Source organism: Mustela lutreola, chromosome 14 (assembly GCF_030435805.1).
Source record: "Mustela lutreola isolate mMusLut2 chromosome 14, mMusLut2.pri, whole genome shotgun sequence".
In the NCBI taxonomy this organism is placed as follows: domain Eukaryota; kingdom Metazoa; phylum Chordata; class Mammalia; order Carnivora; family Mustelidae; genus Mustela; species Mustela lutreola.
Genome location: NC_081303.1, coordinates 32,981,357 through 33,003,288, shown reverse-complemented (window position 1 = coordinate 33,003,288; position 21,932 = coordinate 32,981,357). Strand labels below are relative to the sequence as shown.

At 40.9% G+C, this 21,932-nt stretch overlaps 1 protein-coding gene across 1 annotated transcript in view; it reads left to right on the top strand.

The window, feature by feature from the left end:
- Positions 1-21,932, top strand: part of PAPPA2 (pappalysin 2) — a 294,379-nt gene that overhangs the window by 207,978 nt on the left and 64,469 nt on the right. The window contains exons 15-16 of the mRNA XM_059144906.1: positions 1,535-1,712; positions 2,914-3,127. Of these exons, the coding sequence (XP_059000889.1) occupies positions 1,535-1,712; positions 2,914-3,127 (392 nt within the window). The remainder of the gene's footprint in view (positions 1-1,534; positions 1,713-2,913; positions 3,128-21,932) is intronic.

Genomic DNA, 21,932 nt, shown 5'->3' with positions numbered 1-21,932 from the left:
GACCTTGGGCTTCACTGCCACTGTGGTCTCTTGGCAGGAGGGCTGCTGAGCCACAGAATCTCCGCGCACTCTCTTGGACCTGTGGTAACCCATTGGCTGGAGGGATGGCCGTGCTCTTTCCCAAACAAGCCATGAGCTTCCAGCTCTCTCAGTCCCAGCTCACTCTGTCTACCTCACTCCGGACATGTTCTTCTCCCCATGCCCTTGGCAGCTGGGAGTCCTTCTTGTCCTTCACAGGCCAGGTCCCATGTCACCTACTCCGGTAGGTGGAGGGCCAGTTCCTCCAGCACCCATTGTGCCATCTACCAGAGCAAGTACCTGCCTATGATAGATAGGGCTGGCTCTTTCGACATTTTCATGTTTTCTTTCTTCTTGGTCCCCGTTTCGTACTTTTGTTTTATCGCTTCCATTCTTTGTATTATATTCTCACAAATCATTATAGACAGGAGTAGGCTAGAATAAATAACAATATATATCTCTTGCATTTTCCTTCCGTATTTCCTTTCCTCCTTTCCTCTCTTTCTCCTTCTTTCCGTTCTTCCACCTTTGGTTTTCAAGCCATTGTTTCAACCTGTGGTTTGCTCTGCTGGTAGATGATTAGCTCCTGGAGGCTGTCTTGTTTATCCAAATCTAGACAGAACTTGGTCCTTCTGGTGCTCAATAAGTGTCTCAACACTTTATTTAATGTTGAGGAACTCTAGGGCTACCCCACAAAAATGACAGGCTCAGGGAAAGGGCTGGAATCTTTCCAATTTCACTACAAGATTTGGAAGGTGCCTTGTACGTATTGATTCTCAGTTGTTCTTAGATACTGCGCACCATTCTCTGTGAATGATGTTCAGGATTATTATCATCCAGGATCCCAGCAGGAAAGAGGTAACATGCTCCAACATGGGTAATTTGAGGGAATTTAGTACAGGGACTACTTATGAAGCTGGAGGCAGGATACAGGGAAATTACAAGGAGATGGTGCAGAATCCCAGGGTCAAGGGTGACATCACCTGTAAGCCTAAAGAGTTGATTGCAGGGGGCAGAAGCCACAGGAAGAGAGTGCAGAAGAGGATAGAGAGGGCTGCCAAAGGACAAAGCCAACCAGCAGTAACATTCTAGGGAGGGAATAGGAAGAATAAGTGCCCAGACCTCTCTTGTCCTCTAGGTCCTGCAGTCTCCAGCCAGTGCGTCCCAGCTGCTAGGCCCGAGCACAACCAGAGGCATGAAACCCACAGGGGCACAGAGCCTGGTGGGGAAGGGCATAGAGTGACCCAAGAGCACATGAGAGGCAGCTGAGAGTTGGCCTGGAGGAGTGTCTCCCGTTCATGTTTCTCTTACACTATCAGGGATGGTTGGCAGCAGCCTACCTGGGTATTGAAGACAGTATATCAAGCCAATAGGTCCTAAGGAGGGAGTAAAGCAAAATCGTTTTACCGATTTTGAATGTTTGCACGAATAATCAGCAGGACTCCTCCAAAGCCTGGAAACTACATTGATAAGCCTTTTCATGTGAACTTGATGGAAGAAAATTCTCTGTTTCTAGAAGGAAATTCTGCTCACATGTTCCTCTGGGCACTGGGACCGGACTGTGAGCTGCATGCCCCTTGATTGTGGTGTTCCCGACCCATCTTTGGTGAACTACGCAACCTTCTCCTGCTCGGAGGGAACAGAATTTCAGAAACGCTGCTCAATCTCCTGTGTCCCACCGGCCAAGCTTCAAGGTATTGTCAGCCAACTGGGAACCGAGTGCAAGTTCTCTCCAGTCCCTCTCTTGTTAGGGGTACTTTAGGGATCTTTTCTTCACCCCAGTACTCTTCCCATTGGCTCTGCTGTGCCACCCTCTTCTGAGAACACCACCAAAACACCAAAGGGACACACCATTTTTATCCTGATGACATGCAAGGATGCCTGGCTCAGAGCTCATGAATGAAAGACATGTAGACTTTCCTGATTTTATTTGATTGTACATCCTCTGGAATCAAGCTGACTCACAGTGGCCTGATCATAGGAAAAATACATCAGGCACATATATATTTTTTTAATTTACTATTTACAACCTTCCTGTGAGTTAGGTGCTTTTAGTTCTCTTTTATAGATGAGAACAGAGTTCTAGGAGTTGTCCCTGGCTGTACCGATACTTACTATCAGTCAGTATGAAGATAGGGTAGAACCTGCTCTGACCCCACACCTTACTCTTGTCCTCTTCTAAGACTCTGGTGTGAATCTCTTAGTGCCCCAGGAGGCTCGTTCCAAATGCAACTTCCTGAGCCTAATGTTGATAGAGTCTGACTTAGTAAGTCCGAGGTGATGCAGCTGTGGGAGGTTCCTGGACTTCCTTTGGAATAACAGCGAATTACACGGAGGCATAGTGTAGTGTTTTAGTACAGAACTCTGCATCCCATCTGCCCAAATTCAAACCCTGCGTCTGCCCCCTATTAGCTTCACCAAGTTGCCTGAACTCAGTTTCCTCATCTGCAAAATAAGAGATAATGTGTTGTTCGAGGTGTATGTGGGTATTGTAAAATGCTTCAAACAGTGCGGGGCATATAAAAAGCACTATAAATATGTCCTCTGTTATTATGATCATGTTTTGCATGACACAGTCACTACTCTATTTTTATAATTTGTAGTTAGGAAGTGAGGTCATGATTTGTTGGGTAGCCATTCTTTGATCCAGGGAATGAAAGAGAGGTCAGGGAATAGTTATCCAATCTCTGTTCTGTGTAAGAGATCTCAGTGGTTGCTTGGCGGGTAAAGGAGATGGGATGAGCCCTGGACCTACGAGTCAGAGAATCTGCTCCGCCAAGAATTATGTGACTTCGTGAGAACGCTGACGGGTTTATAGGGTTTTGTTCTTTTCGGCTACACATTGATTTCTGGACTCTGCTTTGAGCCTCCTGTACTTCTCTTTCCTGGGCTCAGGACTGAACCCGTGGCTGACCTGTCTTGAAGATGGGCTCTGGTCCCTCCCCGAAGCCTACTGCAAGTTGGAGTGTGACGCTCCTCCTGTTATCCCAAATGCCAGTGTGCTCCTGTCCCCCTGCCCCCAGCACAGCCATGACGTGGGCTCCGTGTGTAGATACGAATGCAAGCCGGGCTACTACGCCGTGCCGAGTGCGGACAGCAAAGTCAGGAGGTGAGCTGGCTTGTCCCTGGGTCTCTGTGCTTCTCTCTACCCTCACACTCTCATTTGTAAATCCTCTCCCAGACTGTTGCTTTGGAAATAATATTAAGACCTTCTGGGTGGTCCATTGCTTCTTGTATTGGTTTGTTTTTCTGTATAATCTCTCTTCACCTGCATGGGCATATGCCACAGTCACACACACAGGTTGACCAGGTGTGCTTTCTGGAAGGCTATTCCTTCCCATAGGATATCCCACAGACTCACCTCGGTGATTTCAAAAGAATCTCTGCCCTAATTATCGTTATCCTTGAAAGTAAGTGTTGAGAGCTTCGCAGGTATTGTCACCTGAATCCAGCCGTGAGAGGACCATCCTCATTGGGTCCGTTGGAAACTTGCGATGGTGGCTCTGGGAGACACCACCTGCGCTGGTCCCAGTCCAGCCATTTATTACCTGTGTCATGCTGGGACGGTTTCCTTCTCTGCCTTAGTCTTTCTCATCTGTAAAATGAGGATAGTAACAGTAATATCTACCTGACAGGGCTTGGTGTAAGGACTAAATATATTAATCAATTAATAAAATACAAGGCCTAGTAAATTTATTTATTTATTTATTTTGAAAATTTTTATTTATTTATTTGACAGAGAGATCACAAGTAGGCAGAGAGGCAGGCAGAGAGTGGGGAGGGGGAAACAGGTTCCCTGCTAAGCAGAGAGCCCAATGTGGGGCTCGATCCCAGGACCCTGGGATCATGACCTGATCCAAAGGCAGAGGCTTTAACCCACTGAGCCACCCAGGCACCCCTGGTAAATTTATTTTTAACACATAAAGTATATGAGCCATTAATATTATTGTAGTCTCTCTGCTTTCTCCCTGCTGGACTTCCTGTGTTCATACTCCTAGACCGGGAAGCCAGGGGTGCCTTTCTTCTGATCAGAAAGAACAAAAGGAAAGACTTTGAAGAGAGTCATACTGGGCTTCAAATCCCAGTCATCTTCCCTTTATATCAGCTGAGTAACCTCAGGCAAGTTACTTAACTCTTTGGGTCTCAGTCTCCTTTGTAAGTTGAGGATCATGCCCACATCAGAGGCTTGAGTGGAAGATGAAATGAGACAATCACATCCAACCCAGAGTATGCCTTGTGCCAATTGCTCAATATACGGTTTCAGAAAAAGGTTTTTCTGAACAACAACAAAAACAAATAAAAAGCTTTCAGAAAAACAAACTCCTTGTACTCAGTAAAATAGTAGCTATTCTTTCCCTATCATAAATTATGTCTATATAGGACAACATTCAGTTCATTTCTTACAGGACTTAATTAAAAGTCTGTCCATAGTAGGTTTTTTGTTTGTTTGTTTTTAAAGATCGTTTTTGTTTTTGTTTTTTGAACTAACAAGATCCCAGCTGTGGCGTTATCAATGATGCCAAGACACACCAGCTTTGCTTATAAGTTAAAATTCTCTAAAGGGACAGAAGAATATCAGGAAACTTGCTCTCTGGCTTGCACGTGCCCTTCACCCCACCATCTTACTATGGGGTGGATTGAGTCTGGCTTTGCCCAGCACCTTGCTCTCCAGAGAAAGCCCAGCCTTCTATGTGGGAGGGAGGGGAGCAAGTCAGCGAGAGCCAGGCTGATGAGAATATGAATAATACTGATGAAAAATTCATAAAAAGCAGCACCCTGGTTCAGTGGACTCTAGCAGATATAGTCAACAGTTTTTGACAACCGAAAACACATTTGCATGGGATTTTCGTAGGATCTTGATCAATTTGCATAGGTACCCACTGATAGGCATTGAGGACCCAGGTGATCTTCAAGCGCTAATGGGATTACAACTCCTCTAAAGCCAGCTGTTTTGGGGCTTCCCCCACCCCTCATTTCCTGCCTTCCTTTACACAGACTTGCAGCTGACTCAGGTGTCTGCAGAACAGGGCAGCAAAGAATAATGGAGGGGGAGAGGAAAGTCTCAGGACCAGTGAGAACTGAGGGAGGAGGGATGACTTCCGGCTCCATCAGCCCACGGCTGAGCTGTATGATGGGAACAAGGCTCCCCCGCCAGAACTGTAGACTCTCGGCCTTACCCTGCGCCTCGGACGTGGGCAGCTGCCCCAGCCCCGGCAGGGGCACACAGAGGCCATTTGTTGGCACGGCTTTTCTGGTTGAGAAACTGGGAGCTTGCAACATAGGCATCGGTTTTGGCATAAACATTTACATTCACAGACACTGTGCTGAGGAAAGATTAAATTATTTACCACACTGTGTAAACTGATTTAAATCTTAGTTTACACCTGTTTACACAGCGGGCGGCAGATTGGTCATCAGAAGTTTGCAAGTCAGGCGTAAATCACTGTCACTTGTGGCTTCTGTTTACCCAACGAACTATGTCAGCCTTGTTCCTCACTTGGTGGAAAGAGCTCAGAGTTATACAAATAGGGCTCTAAATTTCTTTCTAGGACATGCAAGCAGGAGAAGAAGAAATTGAGAAAAGTGGGCAGGGAGATCAATCCAGATGGAACGGGCACATGCTAATTTTATGCAGTTCTTCGAGGAGTGGAAAAAACCCACTTGAGGGTCAGATTTGTGGTTTGTTGTCTGCATGACTGAACAAACGACTCAATATCCACATGTCTCAATTTTTGCATCCATAATGTGAGGGGTAGGAATTTCTATCCAACAGTGTTATTTTGAGGCTGAAAGGAGGTAAATGTTCTAGAAGCATTTTATCACCTATGATGTTCAATATAAGTACCACATATTGCTTTTTGTTCATTTCTTTTTATTTATTTACTTTTTTAAAGATTTTAATTATTTATTTGACAGGCAGAGATCACAAGTAGGCAGAGAGACAGGCAGAGAGAGCAGGAAGGGAAGCTCCCTGCTAAGCAGAGAGCTCAGTGCGGGGCTCGATCCCAGGACCCTGGGATCATGACCTGAACCGAAGGCAGATGCTTAACCCACTGAGCCACCCAGGCACCCCTGTTCATTTCTTTGTAAAACAAGGAAACAGCTACAAAAATGTCAACAAGTACATTCCCTTCCTGCTCTTCTCAAGTCTATCAAATGTTGTTTCAAGAGAAAAGAAAGACAAGTACTGGATCTGACTTTTCTCTTTGGATCAGGCCATCTAAGTCTTGTTCCATTCAGCTCAGAGGTGGCCGGGAGGGCATAGCTGCAGCTGGCAAGTTCATCATGTGCAATGCTCTGTGCTGGTCTGAGGAGACACATGCGAAGAGGATCTAGGCTCTGACATCCAGGAGTGCACAGCCTCTGTGCTCCCTCTTTCATCTATTTTATTTTCCCTTGAAGCAAAACAGAGGAGACAGCAACACCTCACCCCTAGATTCCTGTCCTCTTCTTCCCAGGATGTGAAAGAGGCATTGCCCACCCTGGATCTAGTCCCTGAGGACAGGGAAGTGCAATGGCTTAGGCCTGGGTCAGGGACTCTTGACTTTGAAGTCCTAGCTGGAGTCAGCATCACCCAAGTCCATTGGATTCCCCAGAGGGAAACTGAGAAGGAGGGTAAATGAATATTGGTGGAGCCAAAAAATAATAATAATAATAGTAATAAAATCAATAAAACAAAAATAAATATCCATTATGTAGGATAGCTACCCAGTGCTATAGCCATATCATGAAATAGCATACTACCATCGAAGATGTTTGGAAGAATATTAAAGACATGGGAAAACATTCACAATACAGTGTTGGGTGGATAAAAGCAAGAAAGTAACTGTTATAAATGTTATAGTCTCTGCTTTTCAAATTAAAAGAATATTTTTATCACTTTTATGATAGCTAGAAATGCTTATGATATTAGTAGTTGTAATCTCTAGGTAGTAGGCTTATCTGCTTATTTATATTTGCTCAATTTCTTGATTTTATGAGACAAATTGATAAACAGTTTAAAAACTAAATAATGAAGTGAGCAATTAAGAGCAGATTATAGCAATTTGTCAAGGCAGAGAGTAATCAAAGGAAAACTAGGCATCTCTCTCTAAATAGGTGAACCCAGAAGAGACCAGCACTCCCAAGATGACATGAAGAAAGGTCTATGAACTTTCCACCTTATATGCAGATCTTTCTATGTTTTGAGGACAGAACTGTCTGTATTCTCAAAGACCACCTCATACATTTTCTTCTCCAGTCCTAACACCTCTTCCCAAACTTCCAGCATATCATCTCACTTCCCAAAGTTAAGAGTCTACCCAGCAGTGGGCAAGCTAATCTATACCCCAAATACACCCTCCCCCTTCCTGCTGTCCAAAATGAAGTTTGCCACCTTTGCTCTGGACCCCATCTCCTTTCTTGGGATTTCTCTCCATCCATTTACCTTCTTCACTACATCGGAGGCATCTCTCTTCCTCTTGCTTATTCCTTCTCTTTCATTATGCTCAGGTTTCTCCCATGTTGCAACTCAAATGAGCAGAACCTTTCCTTGATCCCCTGTCCCCGCTCCCAACTACCACTCTATCTTTCTCTCTCCTTTCACAGCGAAACTTATAAGAGTTATTTGTATTTACTCTCTCTAGCTTGCTATCTTTTCTCTCCTTCACCCTTGGACATTCATGTTTTTACTCCTGTCTCTTCACTAGAGCTGTGCCTGCCATGGATCTTTCTGCTGTCAAGTGCAGTGACTCTTCTTGGTTCTCAGGTTACTTGAGAATATTTCTTTTAGGTTGTGGTCACTATGAGAAATAGGTGTGGGTGTTGAAGCTCTCCATAATTTGGTGTAGATGTTGAAACTAATGATATCACATATAAACTAAGAGACTCTGAAAAGGGTTATTACTCACATAATGAGGTCTTCTGGAAAGTGAATGGGAGGATCCCAGGTTGACCATCAAACTACTGGAGAAACCAGGGAAAGGAGAGGGCCTGGGGTTTTATGGTGCTTGGGGACTAGGGCTTATGTCATGTGAACAGAACCTGTGTGGTTTGAACTTTCTGCTGAGGCCAAAGGAGGAAGCATCCAGCTTTCTGATAGGCTTGCTCAGATGTGGGAGATGTTGGGTCTTGAAAACTGTTGCAAACATTAAAAATGGAGTCAGGCTTTTTTATTATAACATAGCTGGCTACACTCTGCTTGAAACTTCTTCCTTGATTTTGTTCTTTTTCACTCCCTGATTTTCCTCCTTCTTCTCTATCGCTTCTCAATTTTATTGTCTAGCTATCTCCCCTCTGCCCATTTCTTCAAAGTTGGTGTTTTTCTGAGCTCACTTTTCTCTCTTGTTCTACACACTTGTCTGGGAAGAAGCTCATTTACTCTGTAATTTCATACATCACTCACATGCCAATGGTTCTTACATCCACACCTCCTACTCTAATGTCTTCCCTTCTGGGCCATAAGGACCATTAGAACAACTGATTGTGGATATAGCCACTTAGATATCACATCTGCATTTTAAACTCTTATTATCTAAAACAGAGCCTATTATAATCTATTTCAAACATCAACATCCTCTGTGTTCTCTGTGATTGGTCAGACCAAGAACCTGCACATAACTTGAGACTCTTCAGTGTCCTTTACCCCCAGTCAAACCAGTCATCAACTTCCATCAAGTGTTGTCTTACTGACTCTCAGGTAGGACCATTTCTCCCCATCTCTGTTGCCACTTCTCTGTAATATGCCTCCATTCTTTTTCACTATTGAACTGATCTTTCTGACTTTTGTCTTTTTCCCTTCAATACCTTCACCACTTTCCAGCAAAACTGATCTTCAAAAAACAGAATTCCAATTACAGTTTTCCCCTACATAAAATAGAGTGGCCAGCCATTTCACTAGGAAAATTTAAAAATCTTAAAATAGTTTCCATGTGGACATTGCTTACTTCTGTAAGGCTCATTGCCTACTTGCTTCCCTGGGAGACCACTTCCCTTCAACTGCTCTTTTTCACTCCCTGATTTTCCTTCTCCTTCTTTAGGCTCTCATACCATTGGATTGATTTTACTTCGTTATCTAAGCCATGGCTTATGTGCCTCTTGGCCAGAACTCTCCCCAACAGTGACCTTTGCCTTTGCTGACTCTGACTCTCACAGTTTTAGCTAGGAAGACTACCAAAACTCCCCAGTCTGTAAGCACTGCCCTTCCCAGGGAGACATTGCACACAGAGCTTCCTTGACAACAGCATCTACCTTGCTAAGTAGAAATGGTCTGGTTACTTGTCTATATTCTCCAAGAGACCAGAAATATTTGTTTAGCTTCATGTATCCAATAGCTATGACATTTATTGGTAGGTACCAATAAATACTTTATGAATGAATGAAAATAAATGTTAGAAAAATATTATGGAATTTGATATTAAAATTGATACTAACAAATGGTGAAGGAAAGGGGACAGTTTCCTATGAGGCAACAGTTTCCTATGAGGGACTGAAGATCTCTATTTCAAGGGCTTTAGAGTAGAAGAACTCTAAAAAATTTATATGTGTATGTTTCTTTTTTCTAGCAATTATCTCAGTAACAAGGAAGGAATTGTCTTCTCCAAAGACTGTTTACTTTTATCTGTTCAGCACACATATAAACTTGATTAGCACAACTCTATACAAGTTAGTAGTCACACAAATGGATTAGACCTCTCAACAAGCTCACAAGAACAACAGTTCTCATACCTGGATGCACATTAGTGTCATTTGGCAAGATTTTAAAAATCTTAATATTCAGCTCATGCCCCAAACCAATTACATCAGAATCTCTGCAAGTGGGACACAGGCATTAGTGTTTTGCAAAGCTTCCCAAGTCTCTCTAATAAGCAGCCAAAATCAAAAAGCACAAGGTTCTAGGGGAACCTTTGTTTCTGTAAGAACAGTATCAGTCATGGGATTTTGACTTGTCTAAAAATATCCAGAGTAATGTTTTCTTCTTTCAAAATTAGTATAATAGCACTTTTGCATGCCAGATTTTTACATGTCTCTTTGGGGCTTATTTATATTTTGAGTTAATCAAAAGAATACAAACAATTGTAACTCCAAAGAAATTGTAGTAGTTTCATGAGTTCTTTCTTACTGACATTTTACAACACATCCACAGGCTCCTTTAAGCTGCTTTCTTTGCCTTCCATACAATTTCCTTCCACATACAAATCATTGTTCATCACCCCTTTGTTGTTTCATTAACTTGACTTCCCAGGAAGCTAAAATAAATGTTTATCAAAAAGACCGTATTATATTCTCCCTTATCTTTCATTCCCATGGTTTCCTTTTTCTCATTAGGTGTTATCTTTATGTGGGAAGGTTAGATTAACCTCATTAGGACTCATAATCAATTTAACTTACAAATTATTCCAACCCTCTAACTTAGACAGCCTCTCCCTCTGTAAGTCATTCATCAAGATGCCATTTGAAAGGTGCTGCGGTAGTCAGATCTTTTTTAGAGTGATTGTAAACAGCCATACTTTCTGAGAGTCACTCATGTATCCGCTTTTCCAAAGAACACAGATATATTTAGTTCTATAAACACAAATGTAGGTTAAGACTATAAAAAATAGGCCTCACATTAGGACTATTTAGTGTTGGTAAACCTCTTTAATGGGAGTTTGTCTCCTCTATGGGGGGAAGGGCTTGGGATGGTCATGGACAAGACTTGCAGACTTGACCCATCTCTACACACAAAGGTGGTTTGGTATGGCAGAGAGTTAAAAAGCTTAAGGCCTTGGCTCTGTTGTGTTGGGTTGATGATATAATAAGATGATAGTATAATATGGTATATTATGATATAGTAATGCATAGCTTGATATACTATAATAATAATAATATGTTTCAGTATATTATTAGACAGATGAGGAAACTAAGACCCAGAGTATCATTAGCAACCTCCCCACAATCACTCAGCCGATTTGTGTTCAACAATTCTGACTCCAAAGCCCATGTTCTTGGCTAAGAAGACTTTCAGTATTGAGCAAATTACTACTCTCTGGACCTTTTTTCCCTGCACATCTGTAAAATAAGGGGGAAGCTTGAGTGATTTCCAGCTCTAGAAGTCTGTATTTTATTTTCTATCTCAGTAGAATCAATGAGAGGAGTTAACACTTTGGCAGAACACCATTGAGAGAAATGATACATAACAATTTATTGCCACCAGAAAAAAAAATAAAAACAAAAACAGAGAAACTGTAATATGTTACTGCACAGGCACAATATTAGTGGGTGCTACTTAAGGTAATACTTGGAGAACTCGGGTCTGAGTGAACAGTCAAGGTTTTATCTTCTTCCTCCAGATAGGTTTTGGTGAATTGTTCTCTACTCACACCCAAGACTATTGATCGGATCCTGGTCTTCCTTGAAGACTGAATATGGGTACATTTTTCAGATCTCTAAAATTGAGTTTAAAGATTAAGTACTTCCCTGAAACTTCCCTAAAGAAGAAAATTTAGTCAAAATTTATCTCGGCTTAGTGGTAATGCCCACAGGTTCTGGGATTAATGAGATCCAAGTTTGAATCTTAACTCTGCCACCTATTAGTTCTTAGACCTTGGGTAAGTTACTGATCTATACTGAACATCACTGTTTTTATTTACAAAAAGGATATTAGGAAATAGAAGTACTTATAGCTTTTTATAAGGATTGAATTGGATAATAGATGTAAAGAAGTGAACACAGTTCTTAGTCATATGAAGCTTTAGGTCGGCAGTTCCTGGTATTTTATCATTACCATTATCATCATCAGGTTAATGACCCTTGCAAAATGACCGTTGCTTTTGGTGTATTTAGCAGGTAAAGTTCTTTAACAAGGAAAATACTCAGCTACATTTTTATCAGTGGCTATTGTCTCCCATCCATTGTTGATGGCCTATACACTTGAAAACAACATAGGGACAGAAAGACTGAAGCTGGCATTCCAAGTAGGACTTACAGGTCTTTGGTAACCAGGGCCAGTGGGAGAGTACCCTTCCTCTGCCTACAAAACACACACACACACACACACACACACACACACAACACACACTCACACACACTCAGGAAAACAGGAAGTTCATGAAATTTTAAAAATATATTTGCCGTTCCCTCACCCAATCAGAACCCTCTCATGCTGCTTTCAAGTCAGTGAGTTATCTAAATGCTACAGTAGACCATCAGAGGGAAAAGGGTGCTGTGTGTGTGGGGGGGGGGGGGGACACAGAAATGAAATAGGCAGCAAGATAGAGCTGGACATACTTCAAAAATTGGGGCAGGCACATAAGGTCAGACTGTTTGGGGAGCAGAATGGAAGGGCATGTCCTGGAGACGTCACTTAGATTTTGAGACTCTTGATCTTTTTGAATTGTACCTTGAACTTCTGAGGTTCCACTGATTTTATTGTATCATAAAAAGGGAAAGAAAGACTTGGCTAATGAAATGTAAATGTGTAGTTTAAACAAATGCTAACCCTCTTTAAATATCCTGAATTTGCAATTTCTAAAGTCAGTAAAATAATCTACATAATTTTCAAACTCTGCCTCATAACATTGTGCATATACACATATGAATAGCTGTTAAACCTATGGGTATGCATAGACAGAGACACATGTGCTATCTATGATTTGCCAGTTAAGGGACATACTATAATCTCTATGTACACTCATGCATCTGTGAGAAATAGAACTTTGTTTTCTTTCCATTAAGACATTGTCTGGCTTTATAATTAGTGCTTACAGTAAATACATTCAAAGTTTATTCTTGGAATCCTCAATTCTCTTGCCATTGTAGGATAATGTGAGCTTTAGGCTAATTGATTACAGCCTCTTTTGGCATCGAAGTGACTAAACCTCTTCGAGCCTTGGCCACTCCAGTGCACACCTGGGTGCAGGCCAGCTCCCTGTCGCAGGCTTCACGGGGCTCCAGCAATTGGCATGCAGGCCTTTACTTTAAACACAGCATTCGCTGAACTCATCAATTTCCCTGTGACCTTCAATCTTAAGTTAGAGAACATCTGATTGTAAAACTGTCCTTCATCTTTTGATATTTTATTGACTGCTGATTTATCTATTAATCAAGAAGAGTAATTTTTTTTTTTTTAGATTTTTATTTATTTATTTATTAGGCAGAGATCACAAGTAGGCAGAGAGGCAGGCAGAGAGAGGTGGAAGCAGGCTCCCCGCTGAGCAGAGAGCCCAATGCAGGGCTCGATAACAGGACCCTGGGATCATGACCTGAGTTGAAGGCAGAGGCCTTAATCCACCCAGGCGCCCCATTATCATTTCTTATAGTTCAGATCTGGTGTCAGATTCTCTAAGCTTTCAGTTACCTGAAAATGTATTTATTTTAATCTTTTTTTTTTTTTGAAATTTTAATATAATTTTTTATTTTTTATAAACATATATTTTTATCCTCAGGGGTACAGGTCTGTGAATCACCAGGTTTACACACTTCACAGCACTCACCAAAACACATACCCTCCCCAATGTCCATAATACCACCCCCTTCTCCCAAGCCTCCTCCCCCCAGCAACCCTCAGTTTGTTTTGTGAGATTAAGAGTCACTTATGGTTTGTCTCCCTCCCAATGGCCTCAGGTCCCGCAGGGTCACAGAAGGATCGGGGGTGTCTGAGTGTCGCTCAAGAAGAGTAATTTTCAAAATATTATATGAGATGGCAGTGGATTTTACACACACACACACACACACACACACACACACACACAGAGCAGTAGGACTTTCTTCAACCCATACTTTCTCTCCCTGATGTCTTTTCTTTGCTTTTTCCCCCCACCCCCTGCCCCATTCTCTGTCTCAGGCTCCTGCTAATCCCTTCCTTTGGTCCGGTGAGTGACCATTTTCATTGTGACTTGCCTTTGCTATCTAGAGGTGGAGTCAGGTCAGGCCAAACTGATTTTTAAACCATCTCCTGAAGGACCCTAAGTGGGACAAAAATCTGAAGAACTGAGCAGGGTGGGAAGACTGAGTAGAATGTTAACACTGACCACTCATCTCACACACGCAGGGGGAGAGAGAGAGAGAGAGCAGAGAGAAGGACAGAGGAGTGTGGTTGAGTAGATCTGTTACTGGAGCTAATAATTTCTGCTGCTCATTGAGAATTGTTTGTGCTATTCATTTTATTACATACCGTATATGCACTAACTTAAGTAATCTTCTAATAAGTCTCTAAGGATGCTATTATCAACCCCATTTTTCAGATAGGAAAACTGAGAAAAGAAAGCTGAGTAATTTTTTTTTTTAAGCCGGAGATGTATTTAGAGCCACATCTGGAGTTCAAGCGTTCGTGTCCTGATTCCAAATCATCTGCTCTTCGCCACTGTATTCCTGAGGGAATCACCCACTGCAGCCACTAAAAGCCTGCTGAAGGTCCCTGGGACCTCTGACTCTTTGTCTTTAGTCAAGGAAAGTTTCGAGGAGAATGTTAACCAGCCTTTTCATTCTAGCCCACATGAAAAAGGTGCGCTATTAGGCATACTGCACACATGGGATACCCCCATGTAAAATCCACAAAGTCCTTAGGTATATCACAACCTTCTAGAAGTCCTGATAACTCCTTAACAGGTTTAGGAGTGTTGCTGTGAATTCTAGACAAAGAGGCACAGAAAGAGCTTGGCTTTCTGAAAGTGGCCAGGGACATGCAGTGATTGAATAGTTAATTCCAAGGTGAGGACGTGGATATGTGTTTGCACTGTGAGCACTTCTTGTCAGGCCTGTCTGTGAGTTGGACTGACCAGGAGCAGAGATGTAACAATACCTGAATACCTAGTATTCATTTATACATGAAAACTTGGTGAAGATAGGCAAAGGATTTCTTGCAATGAGAGAACCTGTCCTCTGAAATTGAATTCATACATTTTGTGGCCCCTTTCTTCCAGAATTTTGTCCCAGTTGCCTTCCCTCAAGCTCTTTTCCTCCCCACAAAATAAAGCAAGATAAAACTGAACATATTTAAAAAATTAGGCACATTTATAATTTTCCCATTTACATTTGGCCAAGATTTCAAACAGACTCTACCTTTCACTCCTCTGGGTTCTTGCATGCATTAATCTTCTGGCAGGTATGCTCTTCTTCTCCTTCCCTGCCTAATTGAACCCATCTCTTAGGTTTCTTTCCTCATGTCCTTCATGTCCCAGGGAAGTGCTGGGGGCTCCCTCTTTGGGCTCCTATAGGTCAGTATTCTGGTTCTCTTATGGTATTAATATTTGTTTCTAAAACCATATGACCTAATGTAATGCATAGGCATGTAGTAGATGCTCAGTGAATATTTGTTGGCTGGATGTATGAATGGACAAATAACTGAATGATGAGAGATGGGTGAGGCAAGAGATTCCTATGTAATAGTATTTGTCTTGGAACCAGTTCACTCCTGCATTTCATTGTAACCACTGGGTCCTCAAATATACACTTAAGGGAATGAATTTTAGAATTCTGCAATAATGTTAATTGCCATTGTATATGTTTGGGTTTAAATTGCATGCATTGCAAAAACTTCAGAATATTTTGAAATCTGGGGGTAACCTGATTTGGTAGACGATAAACCCTGTTAGCTCTATGGAGAATTATGTGAGAGGCCCAGCAACTCATGCAAAAGAGATTAAGTGGGAGCTAGTGAACTCAAAATGAGGGAGGCTAAGCTTAGACAACTAAGGCAGGGCAACAAAAGTGGAGAAGGAGCCCCAAACTTGAGTTAGGTGTTCAGACCTGGGACAAGGCTTTATTGCATCTGCCAACTTGGAGGCCTAAGTTTTAGTAGCAGGAAGCCCAAAGACAGAAGTGAGGGGTGGGACTTTGAAGTAGAACTATCTATGTACTTTTAGGACTTAGCACACTGCTCATTTTGACAGAAAGGCTCTATTTTACATGTAAGAAGAGCTTTGTAAGGGAATTTTTTTTTTTTTTTTTTTGAGTCAGGGAAAAATGGAAAACCAAAGCCAATGTTTCTGGTGGGATGGTCCTACTAATACTAATTCTTGTCCAGTGGAGTGGACTGAAGCTAAACATCGAGGGCCTGCTCTGCAGAGGTTGGACTCACTGATGGGCTGTGGATTGACCATGACCAAAGTCTGCCTGCTCTTTACTGAGGATATTGGCTTGAGAAACCAGGTCTGTAGTTTGTTAAGAGGGTGTCACACTCCCTGATTTTGGAAGTGCTGATGGTTTGCCCAGGGGTGGGGTAGAGGATTTTGTCTTTTAACAGAGCCTAGAGTAGTGCTTCTCAAACTTGAATGTGCAAAGGAATCACTTGGGGATCTTGTTTAAGTACAGATTCTGATTGAGTCTGTCTCAGGTGGGATCTGAGATTACGCATTGCTGACAAGCTCCTGGGAGATTCTAGTGCTGCTGTTCTGGGGACCACACTGTAAGTGGTAAGGGGCTAAACTGTATTCTGAGTAAAGAGGCTTCAAATTTCAACTCAAAAGCTGACCATGTGCCACACAAAACACTTAGCCAATGAGTGCTTCCATTTCCGAATCTGTTATGGAAATAATGCGGTTACTCCTTGCTTTACCCCCCCCCCTTTTTAGGGGTGTTCTATGTGGTAGTATTTTGTGACATGCAGTATAAATGTATGAGGTAACAGGAGATAGTTTATCTGCAGCTCCATTTCTAGGAATAATGGTGCTTCCATACTGTGATTTAGACATTGGCATCAGATGGATCATGGTACCAATCCTTTTTCTTCCATTAACAAGTTAGATAACCCTAGACAAGTTATCCTACTTTTCTAAACCTTACTTATCTCATCTATAAAATAAACATTTATATACCATACATTGTGCTGGAGACTGAAGATATAATAGTAATAAGGTCTTATTCTTACCAAGTTTACATTCCAGTCGAGGAGACAGGAAATAAATTACTAAAACCAAAAAAACCCCAATATAATTAGAGTATGCATTCCTTGAAAGACACAGGTACTTTGACTAAAAACCAAAAATAACAAAAGTATAAAATAAGGTTGCTCTGGGGTGGCAAAAATTATTTTTAGATAGGAAGAAGAGCCAGTCAGAAGAACAAAAAGAAAAACACAAGCAAAAAGAATAGCACCAAAGTCCTTTGGCAGGAAAGAACTTGGTTGTACTCGGGATTCTAAGTCCAATGTGGACAAAGTACATTAAAGAAAGTGAATGGGGTAGATGAGGTCAGAGAAAGTGGGAACAGATTACGCAGGATCTTGTGACTGAGAAGTGAGAAAGTTTGGATTTTTTTTTTCCATACAAGAAGAGGAAATTTGAAATGTTCTAAGCAAGAAAATGGCATGATGTAATGTATTAATTTATTTTATAAAATATCTCTCTAACTGGTGTTTGCCAACTGGATAGGAAGCGATCCAGAGAAATGGGGTATCCAGTTAGGAGGTGAGAGGTGGGAACTGGGACTAGCACTCATGACAATAGAGAAGCAAGAGGTATGGGAATAGATTCTGGAAATATTTGGGAGGAAAAGCTGAGAAGACTTGCTGGTGGATTGAATCAGATCAGATGGGAGGGGATGGGAAAAAGGTAAGATTGAAGGAGTAGAATCAAGGATTTTTTTTAAGTTTCAAATTTGAGCAACAGGGTAGATGATGGTATGGGGGTGGTAGAGGAAGAGCACATGCAAAGATAAGGTAATGAAGAACTCCCATAATAATAGTCCTTCTTACATGAGGGGGTTAAGAATAAAATGATAGAGATATATATTCTTCTGCACAATTCCAGACCTTAAGTGCTCAATATTTTATTGTTTTTCTGTAATTGTTATTTTTCTTGAGGGACTACCCATTGGAGACACCAGATCCCCTTGATTGGTAAAGACATGATAACTCTCTTGGACTCAATAATCATATTTTTATTTTCTCCAGTGAAAAATAAATATTACTTTTGTGAAAACCCTGCAGTGGTGATAGAAAAATGGGGTAGGGTAGACTCATATGTGCCTCAGGCAACATCAATCAAATTTTCAGCCAAGTCTTGATTACAAGATCTTTATTTCTGGCAATGGTGTAAGAAGCAGAAAGAGCACAGCTGGATTTTCAGCATTAGGTGGATACCACGAGTTCTGGAAATTGGAAAAAGCATCTTATAACTTGGAAGTTATGGTGATTTGTCTGGAGTAGTTTGAAGGAAAATAAATACAGACCTTCCCCTAGCCCCAACTCCTCTCATGATGCCATTTACAGAGTAAGTTGTCTTGCTGTAACTGTTCCTGTTTGGTCTTTGCTAAGCAGATAGCCTTCTTAACCAGGGATGTTAGGTATGTGATTTTGCTCTCTTATTTCTACACCTAAGATTAATTTTTTCTGTAGATAGGTAGCATAGATTTTAGTGGTTTGCCAACCCGGCTCCATATAAAAACTGCTGGCCAGTTAAAAAAATACAGAGTGTAGGGCAGTCCCAGGACCCTTGATTTAGTAAGAGTGTCAGTCTTGGTTTTTTTAAGTGTCTCCTACATGATTGGTCTACAAATGTCACTTGGAAGCCATCAGTCTGAGGATTAGGGTGTTATATTATGATTTGAAAATCCTGCATTCTGTTCTTTCTTTTGCCAGTGAATTGCTTGCAAGGTGGCATTGTGCAAGTCACTTCATGGTTCCTAATGTGATAGTTTAGCCTCTTTTACTCCACTGGAATGAAGAAAATATAGACAGCTAATAGTCAGTGAGTAGAGAGTTTCATGTGAAGGACATTTGGACAGGACTAGCAAAGAAGATTGGAATCCCTGGCCTGGTGAAGGTCTGCCTCTGCGCATTGAAGTAGTAGTCAATGCCATCATTCTTTGAAATGCGAACCTATTCACGTTGTGGTTTCAAAGTGCCTCCTAACTCTTGAATCATAACACCTTACGTGAAGGAGTTGAACCACGGTAAATAAACCATTTTTCTTCATTAATGATTTTAAAAGGCTCAGAGGATACTCTTTAACACTAAACTTAGAAGAGGGAGAGCTGTGGCATCCCTCGAGATTGAAGTCTTGCCATTGCTATAGGCTTTAGTCCCCTTCAAGGGTCCTTTGTGGAAACCAAATTTCCTGGAGCTAAGAGGAATCCAGGACACTGAATTCTTGCCACAATCGCAGTCTCTTATGGCCAGAACCTGACCCTGGCTCTCAAGTGCTAGGCTTTATAACATGGGATCTTAAGGTTAGTGCCATCAACAGGGATTCACAGGCATTGACATGGCACCAGTGACCCAAAGCTTGCTATTGGGCCTTGAGGAACTGACCAATCAAATGGGTTGTGATCAGTCTGAGGGTAGAACTTGAAGTGGATCATCTGTTAAGAGTGCCATGTATAAGCTGTGAGAGTTGTATGGAGAGATGGCCATAGGAGGCCATCCCCATACAAGGGAGAAAAAACTGGGAAGGCGAGTCCATGAAGTTGAGGAGGCAACTTCTATAGAAAGGGACTCCTATAGAAAAAAAAGGCCATTTCCTAGGGAATCAGGTCTGCTTCCCAACCTCCTTTCATTCCTGCCTGTAGTGTCTTCTGTGGAATTCATAGGTATCAGTGGGAGCTGTGCTGCTTTCCTTTCTGTCTTCCAGCATTCTCTTTCTCTCTGTTTCACTGATATTGCTGGTGGTTTGCATCACAGGGCCTGTCCTATTGTTTAGCTACCACCTACAATGGGCAACTCACTCTTCCCTGTGCAAGTTTGATATATCTACCTTCACCACTGAGGTTATTAAACTGGCAAGGAAATATATGAAATTGGCATTCTTGAATGGTTCTTCATGCTGGGCAAGAAAAGGGAGGGCTATTTCCATGTTGAAGAGTTCCAGCCAATTCAGAGAAAAATACTACATGAAGTCAAAATATTATAGTTTTGGCCAAGCAAGGGTTTTCCTTTATAACCATGCTGACATGCAAGGTTTTACAGCCTTGCCTCTCCCCTGGTGTCAGTGGTATTGCCTGCTCTCACCAGCTGGAGGATGTCAGTTCAGTAGAGGTAGGGGAAGGATTTCATCTGTGGGAGGTAGTAGAAAGAAGAGAGTCCCTGGGAGGATATAAACTCTGTAATGTGAAAGAAGAGTAGAATATTCAGCCTATAAGAGGGACAAAAAAGAGTTTAGTTATAATCAAAAGAACTACAAACCTTTCATTGAAAATAGATTTGGGAAGATATTTTTAAGTGGCATCTTCCTTTAGGGAAAGAAGGCATATACTTAATAGTACATATTGTGTGATTTTATTTATATAAGTTTCAAGAACAGGCAAACATAATCTATGCTGATGAAAGTCAGAATAGTGTATATTGCAAGGCTGTGGGAAGGTTTAACTGTAAGAAACACCAGGGAAATTCTGGAGCACTGGAAATGCTCTATATCTTGATCTGCATGATTACCCAGGTGTATTTACATGTAAAAATTATTTGAGCTGTATACTAAGATTTGTGTAATATTCTATATGTAATTTGTTATTCAATACAGAAATTTAAAATGAATCATCTTCTTGTTTTTTGCCAGACTTATAAATATGGTATCAGGATAAAGGACATCTGGGATATTGAATAGGATAGAGATGCTATTAATATTCAAAGTGGGCTGTAGAGAATGAAAAGAACAGTTAAATTGGACACAGTGGAAGGACCACAGGCTTTGGCAGCTACTCACCTAGGCCCTGGTCCTAATATACTTTTTACTGTGGATCTTTGAGCTAGCTTCAAATTTCTCTCATGCTCAGTTCCCTTCTATACATGGTTAATAATATATTTACCTTAACTGCCATTTGGAGGATTCAGTGAAATAATATAGATAGATATTTTGCCAAACATCTAAAATATAACTCAAAAATAGTATTTATTATTAACAGATCATAGATATATGTTCATAAACCATGATGCTTAAGAATTCTAGTCATAAAATCAAACTTCTACTGTGAAATATTCCTGGGAATAAAAGTATGAATCTCAATAACTGTTTAACATCATACTAAAGAGTAAAAAGCTGAAAGCTTTTCCTCTAAGATTAGGAACATGACAAAGATGCCCACTCTTGCTGCTTTTATTCAACATAGTATTGGAAGTCTTAGCCACAGCAATTAGGCAAGAAAAAGAAATAAAAAACTTCGAAATTGGATAGAAGTAACACTGTCACAATCAGCAGATGATATGATACTATATAGATAAAACCCTAAAGATTTCACAAAAAAAAATCATTAGAACTAATAAAGGAATTCAGCAAAATTGCATTTAATAGTTCAGTGAAGAACTAATAAGTGAAATCAATAAAATTATTTCTATATACTAATAACAAACTACTACAGAAATTAAGAAAACAACCCCATGTAAAATTGCATCAAAAGGAATAAAATGCCTAGGAATAATTTTAACCAAGAAGGTAAAACACCTGTATACTGAAACTCAAAGATATTGATGAAAGGAATTGAAGAAGACAAAAATAAATGGAAAGACATTCCATACTCTTGGACTGGAGAATGAATATTGTTAAAGTATCCATACTGCCCAAAGCAATCTACAGATTCACTGAAATCCCTATTAAAATCCCAATGGTGTTTTTCACAGAACTAGAAGAAACAGTTCTAAAATATGTATGGGGTCAAAAGACTCTGAATAGCTGAAGAAATTTTGAGAAAGAAGAATAAAGCTGGAAGTGTCACACTCCCTGATTTCAACCTGTACTACAAAGCTATGGTAAAAAAAAAAAAATATGGCATTGTTATAGAAACAGACATTTCTATCAGTGAAACAGAATAAAGATCCCAGCAATAAACCCACAAATATATATATATATATTTTTCATTGAAATATATATATATATTTTTCAATTAATTTACAACAAAGGAGCCAAGAATATTCGGGGGGAAGGGACAATAAATGGTGTTGGGAAAAACTGGTCAGCCACATGTGAAACTAGACCACTGTCTTACATCCTACACAAAAATTGACACCCAGTGGATCAAAGATGTGACTC